Source organism: Aquarana catesbeiana, linkage group LG02, assembly GCF_042186555.1.
Source record: "Aquarana catesbeiana isolate 2022-GZ linkage group LG02, ASM4218655v1, whole genome shotgun sequence".
NCBI lineage: Eukaryota > Metazoa > Chordata > Amphibia > Anura > Ranidae > Aquarana > Aquarana catesbeiana.
Genome location: NC_133325.1, coordinates 759,455,037 through 759,472,641, shown reverse-complemented (window position 1 = coordinate 759,472,641; position 17,605 = coordinate 759,455,037). Strand labels below are relative to the sequence as shown.

Sequence of the window (17,605 nt, the reverse complement as noted above, 5' to 3'; positions counted from 1 at the left end):
CTGGTTGTACCCAAGCTGATTGATCAACTTGGTACATTCAGCCTGCCCATTAATGGTTTGAATCTCAGCCGATTCCTGTTAAACCTGCCAAGATTCGAACCGTCTATGGCTGGCCTTAGAGGACAGACTGTGAAGTCTTTGAAGAAATCTCTCTCATCAGGCAGGACCTCTCAAAAACATGCAAACTGTGGCCCTGGAGGGAGGGGTGAACTAGATACATGGCAATTTCTTTTGTGTGAAAGACAAAAAAGGAACGCTGCATTTCCTACACAAGCTATGCGGTACTGCAAATGACTTCCTCACCTCATTAATATGTTTGTATGTTTTGATCAAGTCAATTGACAGTTTCCTTAAAGGTGCTGTAGTCGGATCACGAAAAGTTTGGGGCATCCGCCGCTGCAAAAAGATAAAAGGAGATTTGTTAAATGTAAAAACACTTCAACATTACACTGAACTTATTTAAAGGACATTCATATAAGATATTAAAGATAAAACTTTACCTATAGAAATTAAACAAACATTCCCAATACTTCAAAAACATCCTAAACATTTTAGGGCCTGTTGACATTTGGGATTTCAAGATCTTGGGAAGAAATCGCTGCGATTCTGCCCAAGATCCCAAATAGCGCTGCAATCGCGGCAAACTGCATCACGCAAAGCGTGACGCCCAAAAAGGAGCAGGGGCTTCTTTTGGGCAACAAGCTACGAATGATGTGGTTTGGCGCAGCAAAACTGCACTGCATTTAGGGGTCATTAAAAATGATTGGCTCCTAAACACGCGTGGTGCATTCTGCCACTATTGCAGTACGATTTGGAATCGCGGACAGAATTGCATCGATTTTGGCCGAGATCCCAAAATGCCATATGTAAGGTTTCTTAACAAACAGTGCATCTAAACCCAATCACAAAAAGTCAAAACACGTTAAAGCGGAACTTGACAAAGAAAATGAACATTTGGGAACAGACAGGCTTTTTTAAAGCATATATCCCCAATAAAGGATACTTTTCTGCCTGTTCACAAATTTTCTTGAGAATGTACACTGAGCTGTGCATAAAAGCTTTGGGCCAGGTAAGGTGTTATTGAAGGGTAATAAGAAACAATGTGGAGCATCACTTTAAAAATAACCTGGGAGAAATCCTGCATAGGAGATGAAGGGAGCCGATTATTTGAATCATATACAGTGACAATCGAGAAAGATGAGAATGATCCACTATAGCAAAGGAAGTTCCTTCACATCAGGGCACAGATATCTCACCTGGTTAGGCAACGGTTGCTGAATCTGGTCATTGTAAGGTAAGGCAGGTACTTGTTGGTCATTTAGGTTCTGCTGACGCCGGTCACTGTACTGCTGATGAGAGTGTGGCATTTGCCCAGCCATCTGTAGGCCGGCAGCATGGAATGAAAATGAGGGTGCAAGCCGAACAGATGACGGTTTGCATGTTGAAGTCTCTCCTCCTGTAAAGAGAAAACAAAGATAATTCAATTATGATGCCATTATAACAGCAATGACCGTTATTAAAGAAGCTGAGAAAAAAATCATCATCAGTAAAACTTGGGGGATTTTTAGCAAGTGCACATATTGTGTTAGAATGTCAAAAAGTTATGTTTGGTGAGACATAACATGTTTACCTACTTGCTGTTCCATATTATGGAACTATAGCACAACGTGTGGTAAAAAAAAGTAAGTACTGTAGTCAGAGCAATTTTTTTAATTTCTTTTTTAGATAAAGGACTCAAAATGTGTGCTGACTTGATGTAAATGTGCAAGGAGATTATTATTATTATTTTTTTAAACAAAAAAGGTGACATTTTGAAGCTAACAGAGCAACAAGCTGTCCAAACATAAGGTCAAAGGTCACCCGAAGACTGAAGATTTTCTGCTTTCCAAAAGTACAATGTATGAGACTAGGCAGGTTGCAGACGACCTCTGCCCACCCCAGTTAGTCAGGCTCAGAAAAAGTAAGTGAACCACTATAAATATGCCATAAATCTAGCAGATGAGATTTTTTTATAATAGATATACATACATATACACACTATATTATAATATTAATATATATATATATATTACACACACACACTTTTGTCTGTAAAATATTAGCAGTACAAATTGAAACTGCACACATCCCTTGATAGTGTAACTAGATACGGGTGTGTGTGTGGGTGTGTGTGTTTCATATCGTTACCAAGTACTTTCATAAAAAATAATGGTTACTGCTGTAGCGCTAACTGGTTACTAAGAGGGAAACCGAAAACCTATGTCATCACTAATAAACAAGCCTATATTCTCCAAGTTTTACAGTGTACCTAATCTAATAAAGGTTAAACTGAACATAATCATTATGTTGGTAATATACCAGTAATCCTATAATAATTTCAAAGAAAAACAGGACCATTCATTGAAATTGGCTCATTGATTTTAAGTGTAAATAAGCGTGTTTAACTGATGTGACTGCAGTTTGCTAAAAGGACACTAGATGGCACTGTAAGACTCCCGGATATATTCAATGTGCAGCAGCAGCTTCTGAGTTAAATAGCTTATGCAAACTGATAGTTCAAAACAACAACATGCAAACCAGTACTATGACACAGAATGTATATTACTGCTAAAAATGTATACATTTTCTATAGGAGTACATCTGAAATCATGTCTCGTTATACGTCTATGGTAACTTACTCTTTTTAGTTTGAAACAATTGCATAATCAAAATTTAACCGGAAAAAATAAAAATTAAAAAAAATATATAAAAACTGAATTATCGGCCAACAGGTCAGAATAATAAAAAAAAGTGTCATTAGTATAGCTCAGGGGTCTCCAAACTTTCTAAACAAAGGGCCAGTTTACAGTCCTTCAGACTTTAGAGGGGCCCGAATTGTGGCCAGTGTGAGTAGAAATCATCCTGTCATTAGTAGGAGTAAGCAGTGCATCTCTGGCATTATAGGGAAGTCATAGTGTCCCCATTGTTGGGGTCAGCGGGGGTAACGGTGCCCCCTGATTACTACAAGGTTTCCAGATTTCACAGGATCACACAGGTATACAATACTCCCATTGGTCCTTGAAAAAAGACACAAGTCCATCAAGTCCAACCTATGTGTGTGATTATATGTCAGTATTACATTGTATATCCCTGTATGTTGTGGTCATTCAGGTTGCTTATCTAATAGATTTTTTTAAATTAAATGATCGCTGAAACCACCGCCTGTGGAAGAGAATTCCACATCCTAACCGCTCTTACAGTAAAGAATTCTCTTCACAGTTTAAACTGCTTTTCTTCTAATTTTAGTGAATGGCCGCGTGTCTTATTAAATTTTTCTTTTGCAGAAAAGTTTTATCCCTATTGTGGGGTCACCAGTCCGGTATTTGTAAATTGAAATCATATCCCCTCTCAAGCGTCTCTTCTCCAGAGAGAATAAGTTCAGTGCTCGCAACCTTTCCTCATAACTAATATCCTCCAGACCCTTTATTAGCTTTGTAGCCCTTCTCTGGACTCTCTCCAGTTCCAGAACTGGACAGCATACTCCAGGTGCGGCCGGACCAGAGTCTTGTAGAGCGGGAGAATTCTCATTTTATCTCTGGCGTTAATCCCCTTTTTTAATGCATGCCAATATTCTGTTTGCTTTGCTTGCAGTAGCTTGATATTGCAAAAATTGCCATAACTGGAATTCAGATTTAGGTAACATTTACGGGTGTTGTCCCTTCCCCCAGCCTTTTTTGAGCCAATGAAAAAAGAAGCAACACAATGATGAACTTATCCGCCACTCTGCCATCTTCTCCTATCAGCATGCTCCTTATTCTGCAACGCATCAGAATGTCTCCTTGTGCTACTTCTCTCTTCCCCTTTCTAAGCTGTGCTGTACAACAGCTGCAAGAAGCCGATTCCAAGACAAAATTCAGGTATTTACACTGCCTGTATTCACAAAATATCTGCAATGATGTATTACTGAATACGCTGCGCAAACCGTTGGCGCTATATAAATCCTGTATAATTATAATACTACTGAATGCAGAATTCCATATTCTTGATATGTCATATTCTTGATATGTGCCTGCTGTACCAAGTACAAGTATAAAACGGTATCCTATTCTTTTTGTATTGCTTCCTTTGTGTGAAATTCCTGGTGATCTGGCCAATCCCTCTGCTTTCTTATTTCAAACTGACCACACTAGACATGACAGCACAGCCATCCCAGCTTGGTCAATTTTCTGGCTGTGCTGGGAGAATAGCCTGCCTGTCATCCAATAATTAGACCTGTGCTGACACGCCCCCCTGCACAGCCATTTACTGAACATGTGCAGCTCAGTTTACATTCCAGCACAGTGCCTGTGTACCGGGATGACTGCATGGTAGAGTTGCATCCATACCAAGCACTTGTACTTGCCCAAATGCTCCGATATGTGAACTGTCTTGAAGGTATCAGTTTCAGTATGTGCGGGCCGGCTGCAGACAGTTTTCATAAAGAGTCCGGTACAATTTTGAGCCCGTTTCAGGTGTGATTTCCAATGTCATACACTTTGACAGTTCGCACCTGAACAAAGACACACCGGAGGGAGCAAGGATTGATTTAAGGTTTGCTGGCCTACTAAAAAGAGGTATCGGTAATTGGTATTGGCGGGTACTTGAGAAAAAAAGTATCAGTACTCGTACGTAAAAAAAAAAAAAAAAAAACTGGTATTAGTGCATCCCTACTGCACAGGACCGACGTCATCCCGCACTGGCCAATCAAGATGGCCGAAGACCAGCACCTGGAAGAAGCTGGGGACCTCGTTGGCACTGCACTATTGAAGTAGGTGTAAGTACCGAGGATTCATTTCGATTTAATCTTCCAAAGTAACTTTTTCACTAAGTGAATAAGCTAAAGCTGAGCTCATTTCAATCACCCAATCATGTGTGAGCAAAAAGGTTTTGTCATTTTTCTTTGCACATGATTGGATTTTTGCAAAGTGAATTGTTTATGAAGGTTCACCTCATTCACGAAGTGAAGTATACATTTATAAAGAGGATATGCTTTAATAATATATATATATATATATATATATATATATATATATATATATATATATATATATATATATATATATATATATATATATATATATACACACACACACACACACACACACACACACACACATACATACATACATATATATATATATATATATATATATATATATATATATATATATATATATATATATATATATATATATATATATATATATATATATATATATCTAAAATAAAATAATCAACCACATTAAATCAAAATAACTCCCTTATTCGCATGTATCCGGTTTTCAAGTACTGGGAACTCTATGCACAATCACAAGTGCAGTTCATGCTCAATACTGTTGATACAGCAGCAAGCAAATCAAACCCCAGTGAAGCAGCAATTTATCAGCACAGTGGGGGGAGGAGAGGAATCCCGTCTGCACCTCATTAATGGCAGTCATCCCCTGGACCAATCACTGTTGAATCCCGCTAATTATAACTGAAGAAATGGGGAATTTATTGTAAAGAAGAATGCTGTCCACATTTAAAATTCATGGTGCTGCTGACCATCACCCGGAGAATTGAAAGGTGACCACCTTTACGGTGCAGAACCCTTTTCTAGGACGGTGAATGGGTTTCCTCAAATCTAATGAATGCCCCCCCCTTGTCGCTTGTAAGTTCTTCTAGGTAAAAGCTCATTAGACTGTTTCTATATTGATGTCTTATACATTAAAATGCATGATCTGATCCCCTCTAAGACAACACTTTGACGTAGTAAACGCAGCCAGAAAAATAAAGATGCTGTGTGAATTCAATATAAAACAAACTGAACGTTTGCTGGTAGAATCTGCGCATCCAGAAATAAAAAAGAAAAAGATCTGCTAAACTGGCCCTTATGAATTAACATCTATGGCTACAAGACTAATCACAGCGATATGGAGTTCTGCCGCTTGCCAATGCCTACGCCGAGCTTCTCTTAACAACATACAATATGCATAATGTGTTGTCACCCACGGCAGCCAATCAGACTGTCCACGTCCTATTACAGGCTAGAAAATGAAAGCAAGCCTCTGATTGGTTGCTATGGGATACAGGATATGTGTGCACATAGCAACATGCTTTCTATTAGGCAAGGTCCTTGGCAAACAATGTAATCATTCAGGGTTTCTCAGAGGACAGTGCAGGCAGCTATGTCGGTGTCAGTGTTTGCTGCAACCCCTGCTGTGAGAAGATCCACAAAGTACGCAATGCTGCTGCTGCTGATGGCAGAGAGCCGTTTCCAGCAGAAATAACAGCTCGTCGTAGCTTAGAGAAAGATTCGTACAATATTGTGCAGACTGACGGACCTGTCTGTAGGGATAAGGCAGGGGACAGGCTGACCGATAGCTGCGGCACCTCTCTGTACTGGCCAGGATTGATGGCAGGGGTCCTCACAGGGCAAGAAAACTGAGGAAAAAAACTGCTCCAGGGGGGGATTAGAGAGTTTTGCTGCTTTTTTTCACGGTTTCTTAAAGGGATACTAAACGATATTCTTATTCTCCCAAAAAAAAAAATGAATCCATGCGCATCCAACCACTTCCCTACTGGGCACGTCCACCCACTTCCTGCCCAGGCCAATTCAAGGGTTTTCACACTTTGAATGACAATTGCGCGGTCCTGCAACATTGTACCGAAACAAAAATGCTATATTTTCTTTTTTTTTTTTTGAGACAGATAGAGCTTTCTTTTGGTGGTAATCACCCTTAGGTTTTAGTTTTTATTTTTTTGCTAAACAAACGAAAAAATAAAATTTTGGGGGTGAAAAAAAAGTTTATTAGTTTCTGCGATAAAATTTTGTAAACAAGTAATTTTTCTCTTCACGGATGTGCGCTGATGAGGTGGCACTGATGGGCATCACTAATAGGCACTGACAGGCAGCATTGATGGGCACTGATGAGGCTGCACTGATATACGGCACTGATGGGCATCACTAATAGACAATGACAGGCAGCATTGATGGGTACAGATATACGTCACTGATAGGCAGCCCCGATAATCAGGGCACTGATGATCAGTGTAAATGTCCCCTGTATGGATTGCCGCTTAGCGACTCTCTGCTCCTATTGTGATGTCACAGTGTGAGGGGAGGACTGCCGATAACCAGCTAATCCGGTTTACACTGTGATCAGCTGTGATTGTACACAGCTGGTCACATGGTAAAGAGCCGCTGTGATTGGCTTCTTACCCCAATCTATGATCAGATGTGTCCGAAGGACACAGTGATAACATATCTCTGCCGATGCACACCGCAGGGGGCGAGCAGGAACTGCGATCAATAGAGGACTTCAATAGACGCCCTCCCAGATATGTGCGACTGCGCTGTAGCCATCATTCTGCTATAGAGTGGTTGTGAAGAGAGTAATGTCCCTGTAATCTATTTTTCATCAAATCATTTCTTTCTGTGCTTTTCCGCCCCCCTGTAACGTCCTCTATGTGCTTCGAACCTCTCCTCCAACCACCCCTTATGTTTGTAATGAGCAGTGCGCGTTAGTTGTAGTCATGTGCACTACTCTATGCATACTACAAATCCCATAGTCCATCTCTGGAGTGAGCAAGAGAGGGTGGCTACATTCCTACATACAGTGGGAGGATGGAGAATGAACGTAGGCACCTTCTAACAGGGAGTCAGATCGCAGCAGTAAAAAAAAAAAAAAAAAAAAAAACATTGTAGGAGGCTGAGAGCAATAGAAGTTGCTTTTTGAGTTAATAATCCATTCTTTAATAGATAAAGTGTCACATTATTATTTTACCCCCATTCTATTTACGAAAAAGTCAGATTTACGTTCCCTCTGGGTCTTTACAGCTGAGCTGTGTGATGGCGTGTTTTTTGATTTAATTGATGGTTCCCAGTCATGTACACTGGGGGGGGGGGGGGCGCAACCATTCAGGGCAGGAGAAAATAGAACATTATGCATCACACGTTATTAGTGCACAACATAACACACCAGAATATAGAAACACACGTAAAATACTTTACTAAATTGCATAATTAATTTTGTTTAAAATTACAGGAAGTGCAGTGTTCCATTTTTTGGATCCAGTGTTGTTATTAATGTGTGATCCTGTCAGGGGGTTATCCGGGTTATTCGAGGGCACATACAGTGAGTGGTTAGAGATGGATACAATTGCTTGTGTGTCCCTCCACTGTGACATGCAGGCAGATGGAGGGCCACATTTCAGGTTACGGCTGATATACCCTGCCAGGAGAACTAAACGGGGCTGAGAGGGTAATAGGAAGCCAGTTGTATTTTGGGGGGGGGGGGGGGAATCAAGTAATCACACCAAAGGAATTTGCTGCTCAGCATCTAGATTACACTGCAGCAGACCTTGCGATCCCTCTGAAAAGAGATCCACGGTTGATCACTTTTCAGAGACATTTGACAGGTGGAAAGGAGGCAATATACACTTCTTTGCTGCTTGTTTTAACCCTGTAAATCCCACACCACCATGCACTGCATATGGCTGCATGGCGATTTCAGCATGGCCCTACCCACTTGAATGTGACAGAGGGTATACGTTTTGCCGAAGCAACGCATTCCAAAGTTACCTGGATGCTTTCATCCTGTATTTGACCTGGCATGTTATTCTGTATTTCTATGGTTTGAGATACTGTCAGGTACACATTGGGGAAAGCCTTGCTGTGTGAAGGCCGCCTCATCAAAGCCATTAAGCTTTTTTTTGAAGTTTTCCTTCAGCTCTTTAACCACTTAAGGGCCACCCCACATACATATACTGTGGCAGGGCGGCCCTTAAGGGCAAAATCACACACCTGTACGTGTTTTCTCCTGTCGGCTCTGGGGTGCACGCCGCCGGAGCAACGCTCCCGCTGTGATTGGACACACTAGGTGCCAATCAGCGGGTCCAGCGGCCACGATCGTTCCCCGGAGAGGCAGAATGGCAGTCAGCCTATGTAAACAAGGCAGACTATCATTCTGTCACAAAGGGAGAGAGAGATCTTGTGTTCCTGCTAATCAGGAACACATATGTCTCTCTCCTTCCAGTCAGTCCATCCCCCACACAGTTAGAAAGCATTCCCTAGGAGCACAATTAACCCTTTGATTGCCCCTGATGTTCACCCCTTCCCTTAGGGTCCGTGCTTTTTTTTTTTTTTTTTACAGGATTCAAGTAATACACTTGAGCATAGCTAAAAACAACTGGGGGATTGAAAGGGTCAGCAACAAAGAAAAATAAATAAAATCATATCAGCATTTGGAAAAACGCAAGTGAAACGTGGGAACCTTTTACCAAGGGCATACCATCCCCATGCTTTAGGCTATGATCGACCCAAAAGGCATCGTTCCAGCTGCACTCTGGTCAAAACTGAAAATGAAACCTTGAGATGAATACAAAAACAAAACCAAGCACCTCAGAATTTCAATAAGGTGTTTCCTTACAGCTGATCTTTCTCCCATAGTCCCATAAGCCTCGGTTCACACCAGAGGCGGCACGACTTGCAGGTCGCCTCACCGAGGCGACCTGCACACGACTGCCCGGGCGACTTGCAAAACGACTTCTGTATAGAAGTCTATGCAAGTCGCCCCCAAAGTCGTACAGGAACCTTTTTCTAAGTCGGAGCGACTTGCGTCGCTCCCCTTAGAACGGTTCCATAACACAGAACGGGAGGCGACTTGTCAGGCGACTAGGTCGCCTGACAAGTCGTCCCTGTGTGAACCGAGCCTTAATGATTTTCTATCCCTGGTACTGCCCTGTGTGGAGATAACCATTTTGGTGGAGGAACAGGGCTTTGCTTGCTGCTCAAGCTAGATCTGCCCTCTATTAAATCTGTAATCCACAAGATCCACTGAACAGATGAAACCGAAGCAGGGAGATTCTTGCAAGGCAAATTCTGTTACAGCTTTCTCTCCAGCAAGGAGAACAGTGAGCAGCACAGTACCCCCAAATCTGGTGAAACAAGTGGTAAGAGGCATCAGTGCCTCAGATGATCTCTCACTAAAAACATGCAGCTATGAGGCTCACAGCACAGAAAAGTTCACCTTTTTTCAGCTGGAATTCAAAACAAAAGTTATATTTTCCTGGGTACTGCAAAGGCACACTGAAAATGTCTAAATGTTCTCTTTTTTTTTTTTTTTTGAGTTCAGGACCATTTTCAGTATTTTATCATTGCTGTGGTGCACTAGTCCTCCCTCATTCCTTTTTTTCTCCTGGTAAAATGAGAACCCTGCTTGTGACGAAGGAAAGGGATTCTGAAACACACCCACTCCAAGCTCTTGCCGTCTTCCATAAAGGGAGAAAGATAGTAAAAGGTTTCTCCCAGCCACCAATCAGACTGAAACCTGCCTTGGTAATCTGAACGTGATTTGTTATAGCACATTATAGGCTTTAAGGAGTACATTTCCAATACAATTCCAGAAGCATGCTGGCTGGCTGCAGTGGATTATATAGAGATTAAAACAAGCAGCTTGGACTTTTTGACTTCAGCACAGCTGCAGTGATTGCTGAACAACATTACCAACTCAATTATTTGTTTCACTAGTTACCAGGAATTGCTCTTTAATGTGCACTGCTTGTCTGTCTTGAATGCATTTTATTGCATTTTTAACTGACAATCAACAAAATGTAGGCCAATACATCAAAAAGCAGCATGCATGCTTTTTTCCAGGCCACTGCAAATGCAACACACTGGTGTGGACAGGTCCTTCTGAACAAAATAGTTTGCCTCACTAGAGTTGCCACCTCATCCCTTTAAACCGGAATACATAATAATTACACAGGTTCTGAGGCTAATTTAATGCAGATAAGGCACCAAGTGAGTTTAATTACCACCCTTATCAACCGCAAAACCCGTGTAATTCATATGTGTTCGGATTTAAAGGGATGAGGTGGCAACCCTACTCATATCTGTTATTTTGCTGCACTTGGTAATGGAGTAATGTACTCATTGACCCTCAGGGGAAAGATGTCAGCATATCCCTGCACCTGTGTGGGTTTCTTCCCACACTCCAAAGACATGCTGGTAGGTTAATTGGCTCCTGTCTAGTATGTGTATGTATGAATGTGAGTTAGGGACCTTAGATTGTAAGCTCCTTGAGTGCAGGGACTGATGTGAATGTTCAATATACATGTAAAGCGCTGCGTAAATTGAAGGCGCTGTATAAGTACCTGTAAATAATAAACAAACTAAATCCCTATATCAAGTAAGGATTTTTTTTTTTTTTTAATACTGGCAGCCTACTAAGATCAGGCAGCCAGACAACCAATGACTGCGCCCGGATCAAAGCTCAGGGAGAACATTTTCTGGATATCCCCTGTTTCAACTACAATCCAAAAATGTATTGGGTGGGCTAATGGCCTTCCTGGTAAAATGGCTCTAGTGTGACTCTAAATCAGCTATTCTCAGCCAGGGTCCCTCCAAAGGTTGCTTGGGGTTCCTTGAGCTGTGGCTGTTTGACCTCCCAATCTGATGGTGCCTACGTTATTGTCTGCATTATTCTGGGCCAACACTAATTGGCAGAGTCAGCTGCATGACATTAATGGTCTTTTTAGCTGTCTGTAATGGTAAGGGAGGCAATTCTTCCCACTGACCACCAATACATTGGATTTTGCAGGAGTTCCCCGAGACCTAAAAATGTATTTCAAGTGTTCCCCTGGGGTTTAAAGGGTTAAGAAAGGCTGCTCTATATCCACAACTCCTCTGTTGCAGCAAATAACCTGAAAAGGTCAGAGTACTTTGTAATGTGATAATGATGGTGATACAGTAAACTGTATAATCGAGTTAAATGACAAGTATAGGGTAAGCTCAAATTAATGGTAAACAACCTGTAGAGACCGCTATGCATGATGGGAGTTTACAACAACAACTAAGAGTCACAGACAACTGAATCCCGATATACTTGCATTGCTCTAGTCCATCCCTAGTACAATACAGGCTTGTGAAACGAATAAAGTGACTCAACCATACACCTATATGTTATGGTAACAAGGGACTTCCACTCTATCTGTAACTTACAAATGCTGTATAACTATAGCAGACACAGGGGAAAGAAATTGTGGTTATTCTTGGTTTTGCAATTAAATTTAAATGCACCACCCAAAAACAGATAGGGGTTTATTTCTATAAGAAAAAAAAAAAAACACACACACAGTAGCGGCTATAGCAGGAATTACAGTAGTGATAAAGACACGTATGTCCATGGAGTATACATCTTTGGTACATTAGGCCTCGATCCACTTTATTGGCAGAGGACTAAAAGACCACAGGAGACCAGGAGGTTCAGAGGAGCAGTGCAACTTCCCACCTGCAAACCCCCCCCCCCTTTTTTTCCTGTAACTTCTTGTCCTTACCTAACCCCCCACCCCACAATCTATAATTGTTTTGAAGAAGCAAGAGACCCCTGGGAGAGTTGGGTATGTAAACTCAGAATAAACGGGTTAATTTGTATTTGAACTTTTTACAGTTACAGTATATAGACTCTGTTTGATATTGTCGCTTCTGATACAGGATTAGGTTTGTGAATCTCCTGTAGTGTCCCATGTTATACCTGCTGATACTAATGTGTTACGAGACTGATAGACTGAGGTCTTCTGTTAAAGAATTGGGGGGGGGGGGGGGGCGGACACATATAAACATTAACAAATTTAGATTAAAGTAGTACAGGCAAAACTTTTTTTCATTTTGGATAGAGCAAGGCAAGGTTATAACCCCTGTCAGATTTTCTTTTGGTATCTATGTCCCATTGTGGAGATTTCCCTTCACTTCCCATCCCATAGCCAAACAGGAAGTGAGAGGAAATCACTGCAAATTAAGGGAATTCCTTGGGGACCCCCCAGGTCACCAGAACTAGTGTCTCCATTGGAAGATTTCCATTCTATTACTTTTCTGGGGAAAACCCACAATTTGGGATTTTCCTTCACTTCCAATGAGAAGGGTAAACAGGACAAATAGAGAGAGTTGAATCTCCCTAGTGCGGAGGGGGAGGGGGGGGGGGCACAGACAGCAAAGAAACTGACGTGTTCTTCTAATCCATCTCCACTTCATCCAAAAAGAGAAAATGGTTTTGCCTTTAGTTATACTATTATACTTTAACAAAAGGTGCTTAGAGGATTTTCCTATTATACTGGACTGGAGTGACTCCTACAAAGACACCAAGGTACACATCACACAGATGTATCAATACATCTTCAACAATTCAAACCAATAAAGTAAATAGCTAATTCTCCTACACTCCATATAAACGGGGTCTTATGCTACTAGAAAGGAATGTAGGAGTACTCTTTTTACTTATTTATTATGTTCATTTTTTGTCAAGTATATAAGAGATACAGGCCATTTAAATTTCCCCTCACTTGGAACCCGAGGACAACGGGTAACATGGAGCCCCCCCACTGCTGACCTCCTGAGATTACAAGTTGCCTGGCATCAATTCTTCTGATTCTTTGAGACACCGGAGTAAAGATTTAACTCCTATAGTAAATAGACCCCAATTTGTAGCTGTGCTTCCTTTTCACATAATTGGATAATTTAAGTTAACATAGCAAAAAGTGTAGGTAGTTTTGGATGTAGCAGGGAAGAGTTAACAACCATGCCATTTAATGTTTTTGGCTGCCTGGGTACCATTAGAAAAAATTCCATTCACTTCCTGTCCCAGAGACACAACAGGATGCTAAAGGAAATCTCACAAAGTGAGGGGAAGTCCCCTGTCCTTATTGGAAGATTTCTCCTCTTGTTCTGGGGACAACTCAGGAGGGGTGAATCTACCCCATGGGGACACAGACAGCAATAAAAACTTGACAAACCCTTCCACACGCCATCAAAATAAATAAATAAAAAGCCTTGCCTAGAGATACATTTTAGCTTTCCCAAATGATCATTCTCACCTCCTTAATAGATCGGCCAGAACGACTTGCATGCATATTAGTCAGAAAATCTCCATATGTGTTTTGGATTAGTGACCAAGCACTGAATCCCTTGAAAGAGAATGACAGCCAGGGAACGAGTATATTTAGAACCAAAGAGAAAGCTTCTCCAGGTGAGCACCGTCCAGCCAGAGTTCAGGTGAAGGTGTTCGCACAGCTCGTCTGCAGATACACAATCAAAAGAAATCCGGTATTTGCTGCAACACTTCACCTTCATTGATCCCATAGGTGTGCGCAGGGAGTGTGCCAGGTGTGCCTGGGCTCACCATAATCACCATGTGAGGTGCCGATACCCCCTTACTACCCAGGCTCCCTCCCCCCTTGTTGCCCTCCTCGCCCCACAGTGCTGCTGGCTTCCCCTCCTCTTCTTCTTCTTCTTCTTTTCCCCCGGCTACTGTGAGGGATGTTTCAGGATAGAGAGCGGGGGGAGGAAGGGGCTAGTAAACATGTCATTTACCAGCCCCTTCCTTTTCTAAATGAACACAGTGAGCACGCTCACTTACTGTGTCCTTTCATAACTGAAGCACAGTAAACGGTTTTTTACTATGTGTTTCCTATGGTTCAGTTTGTGAATGAACAGGAAGCCACTCAGCACAGAGCACTTCCCATTCATTCACAGCCCCATGTAGCTGAGGCTGCAGATTAAGGCTTGTGTGTTTAAGCTTTGGGGTGGACACCCTAATGCAATATGCTTAGTACGTCTATGATTGATCCTTCACGCAAAACACATCACAGACAATGCAGGCTAAAGAAAAGGTTGACGCATTTCGCACTGGGGCTAGTGCTTGCTCATAACACCTCATACCAAGGTTATGAGTAACCGCTATCCACAGCCCAAAATGTGTCAAATTTTACCGTACCCCCCACTGTCTGATGTCTTTATGAGTAAGCGCTAGCCACAGCGCGAAATACGTCAACTTTTACTGTACTCCGCACTGTCTATGATGAATGATGTGTCTTTCATGAGGGACCAATAAAAGGTGAAGCGTAGCAGCGAATTCTGTTTTTTTTTTTTTTTTTTTTTTTTTTTTCGATTTTGTATCCTTAGAACGTGTACCTTTGTACAGGTTTCCTTCAACTATTTTGCAGTTTATAGAACGCAATAGCTAAAGCTCAGATTGACACAAAATATTGAATTACGAAAGTTAAACATGACGGCCAGAAAAAAGCCTTTGCAGAATGAGAAATAGTCACGGCTGTCTCCATTTATCAGGAAAGGTTTTCTTTAGGTGCAGTCACTGATAATAAGCAGAACTTTTTTTTTTGGAGTAAGGAAGGTTTATAACCCCTGTCATTTTTTGTGTGTGTATCCCCGATTGGGGAGATGTCCCTTCAATTCCTGTCCTATAGGAAAAACAGGACATGTGAGGTAAATCTTTCAAAATGAGGGATTCCCTGGTTGCCAACAGGATCACCAAAACTAGTGTCCCCATTGTAAAGTGTCCCCTTTATTCCTGTTCTGGTGCCAACACAGAATTTGGGATTTTCTTTATCTTTCAGTGATAACCATCACCATGACAAATAGAGATGGTGAATCTCTCTAGCAGGGGCACACACACACACACACACACAGCGATAAAAACCTGACAGATGTTCTAATCCCTTTCCACTCTATACAAAATTAGAAAAAAAAAGCTGCCTTTTGTTATACTTTAATCCCTGGTTCACACTTCTGTGAATTCTTATGTGACCTGCGACACAAAGTTGCGCGACAAGTCAAAACACATCCATTTCAATGGGTGCCGTCTTAATTGCTGCAACTCCAGTCGCAGCAAAAAAAAAAAAAAAAAAAAAAAAAAAAAAAAAAAAAAAAAAGGTGCCATAGACAGCAATGTTAAAATCACAAACGTCATAAGAAAGTTGTTTCTTTGTCTTATCTATGTGACTTTGGCTGCAACTTCAGAGCGTTTTGTAAGTTCAATAATATCACTCCGTGTTATGATTTGTCAAAGCCAAAGTTACAAAACAAAGTCGCATCAAGTCGCAATGCAAAATCCCATAACTTTGGGGTTGCAGCAGTGTGAATTGGGCCTAAAGTGGTTGTAAACCCCTTACATCTACCCAGTAAAGTGATTGGCCTCAAATAATACAGAGATAAAAAGATCCTTCTACATCAACTGTCCCCTATACAAGCAGTCCCCCCGGATTGCTTGGTGTCAGGATAAATGATCAGAAGGGACTCATGCAGCTAGAGGGAGGAGAGAAAAGCTGCTTTGGATTGAGGCTAGTACACATTATAGAAGGATATGCTTTGTTCAGTTCTCATTTCAGAGGTTTACAAACTACTTTAAGAGTTCACCTTGCGCTGGTCTGATCTCAGAACAGTGAATTCTGATGAAGTGATACGGGGTATCGAACTTAAAGCCAAAGCCTAGGTTACAACTTTTGCTCATTTGCAAAGCGATTTGACATACTCCTTGTAGATCGATTCAAAGTCCTCTACTAAAGCCTTCCAGGTCCTGAGTTATGAAGGTTTTCTTTTTAGGTGATGTCACTTGTGCCTGCCCATTTCCCAACACATTCACGGCATCCAGTCTGTGCCATGGTGTGAAGAGCACCCTCAGGGGTTGGAATTTGAGATTACTGTTGTATATGTACCTTCAAATCAAAGTGAGGCCTGGCTCTTTTAGGTCTGCGCATGCCGCAGGATGTTTGTGGAGGGTGGAAGAAAGGAAGGAGGGGGGGGGGATGGGTGGAAGCTTGGAAACGCATGCAAAACCCACACTAGCTTCAACAAGAGCAGGGCAGTCTACACTCGAAAATGAAGGGTCTTTTCCTACATGGGTGGCAGACTTTACTATGCATGGCCAACAGTCCATTTACAGGTGTTCAGGAGGCCATATTGCTACCTTTTGCACACCTTTTTTTTGATTCCTAGAGGGATTTTTCTTATCTATCCTAATGGGGGTCTACATTGCATTTTACTTCAATAGAAAAGTTTGACAGGTAGGTGGGTGGGGTGAATCAGGAGGGGTGGAATAGCGCTGGCTGAGACCGCCCAATACTTTACACTTGGTTGGGCCCGGAGAGCAGCTTCCCACATGTTGTATATCTCTACCACTGGATGAGTTATTTGGATGCTGCAACCTCCACACCTGAGGTCCAGACTTGACATGCTGAGTTAACCACTTGCTTACTGGGCACTTATACCCCCTTCCTGCCCAGGCCAATTTTCAGCTTTGAATGACAATTGCGTGGTCATACAACACTGTACCCAAACAAAAGTTTTATCATTTTTTTCAATGTTTTTTGCTAACAAAAAAAAATGACGAAAACTAAAAAGAAAGAAAAAAAAAAAACAAACTAAAAACGTTAATTTTTCTCCATTACTGATGTACGCTGAAGAGGATGCACTGAGAGGTGACACTGATTGGCAGAACTGATGGGCGATGTGTGGGACCGATGTCTCTGTAACAGAAGCCGGTTACTGGATTTCTTCCTTTCTCAAAAAAAGCCAATAACCAGCTTCTGTTTACTTCTGTGATCAGCTGTCATTGGCTGACAGCTGTCATTGGCTGACACGTGGTCACGTGGCTGTGATTGGCCGAGTCCTAAGGACTCAACGATCACAGAGCATGTCGAGCAGCGCAGTCAGGGGAGGACTGTCACCGACAGTCCCATTCACTTTAATAGGACGGCTGGTGATGTGGCAGTGACACAACAAGGTGAGGGACGTGGCGGCAGCAGCTGAGTGGAC

At 41.9% G+C, this 17,605-nt stretch overlaps 1 protein-coding gene across 1 annotated transcript in view; it reads right to left on the bottom strand.

Moving 5' to 3' along the window:
* The window catches only part of DYRK1A (dual specificity tyrosine phosphorylation regulated kinase 1A), a 140,412-nt gene that overhangs the window by 19,738 nt on the left and 103,069 nt on the right, over positions 1 to 17,605 (bottom strand). The window contains exons 3-4 of the mRNA XM_073617207.1: positions 1,257 to 1,456; positions 304 to 396 (exon numbers count right to left, since the gene is read on the bottom strand). Coding sequence (XP_073473308.1) covers positions 304 to 396; positions 1,257 to 1,456 — 293 coding nt within the window. The remainder of the gene's footprint in view (positions 1 to 303; positions 397 to 1,256; positions 1,457 to 17,605) is intronic.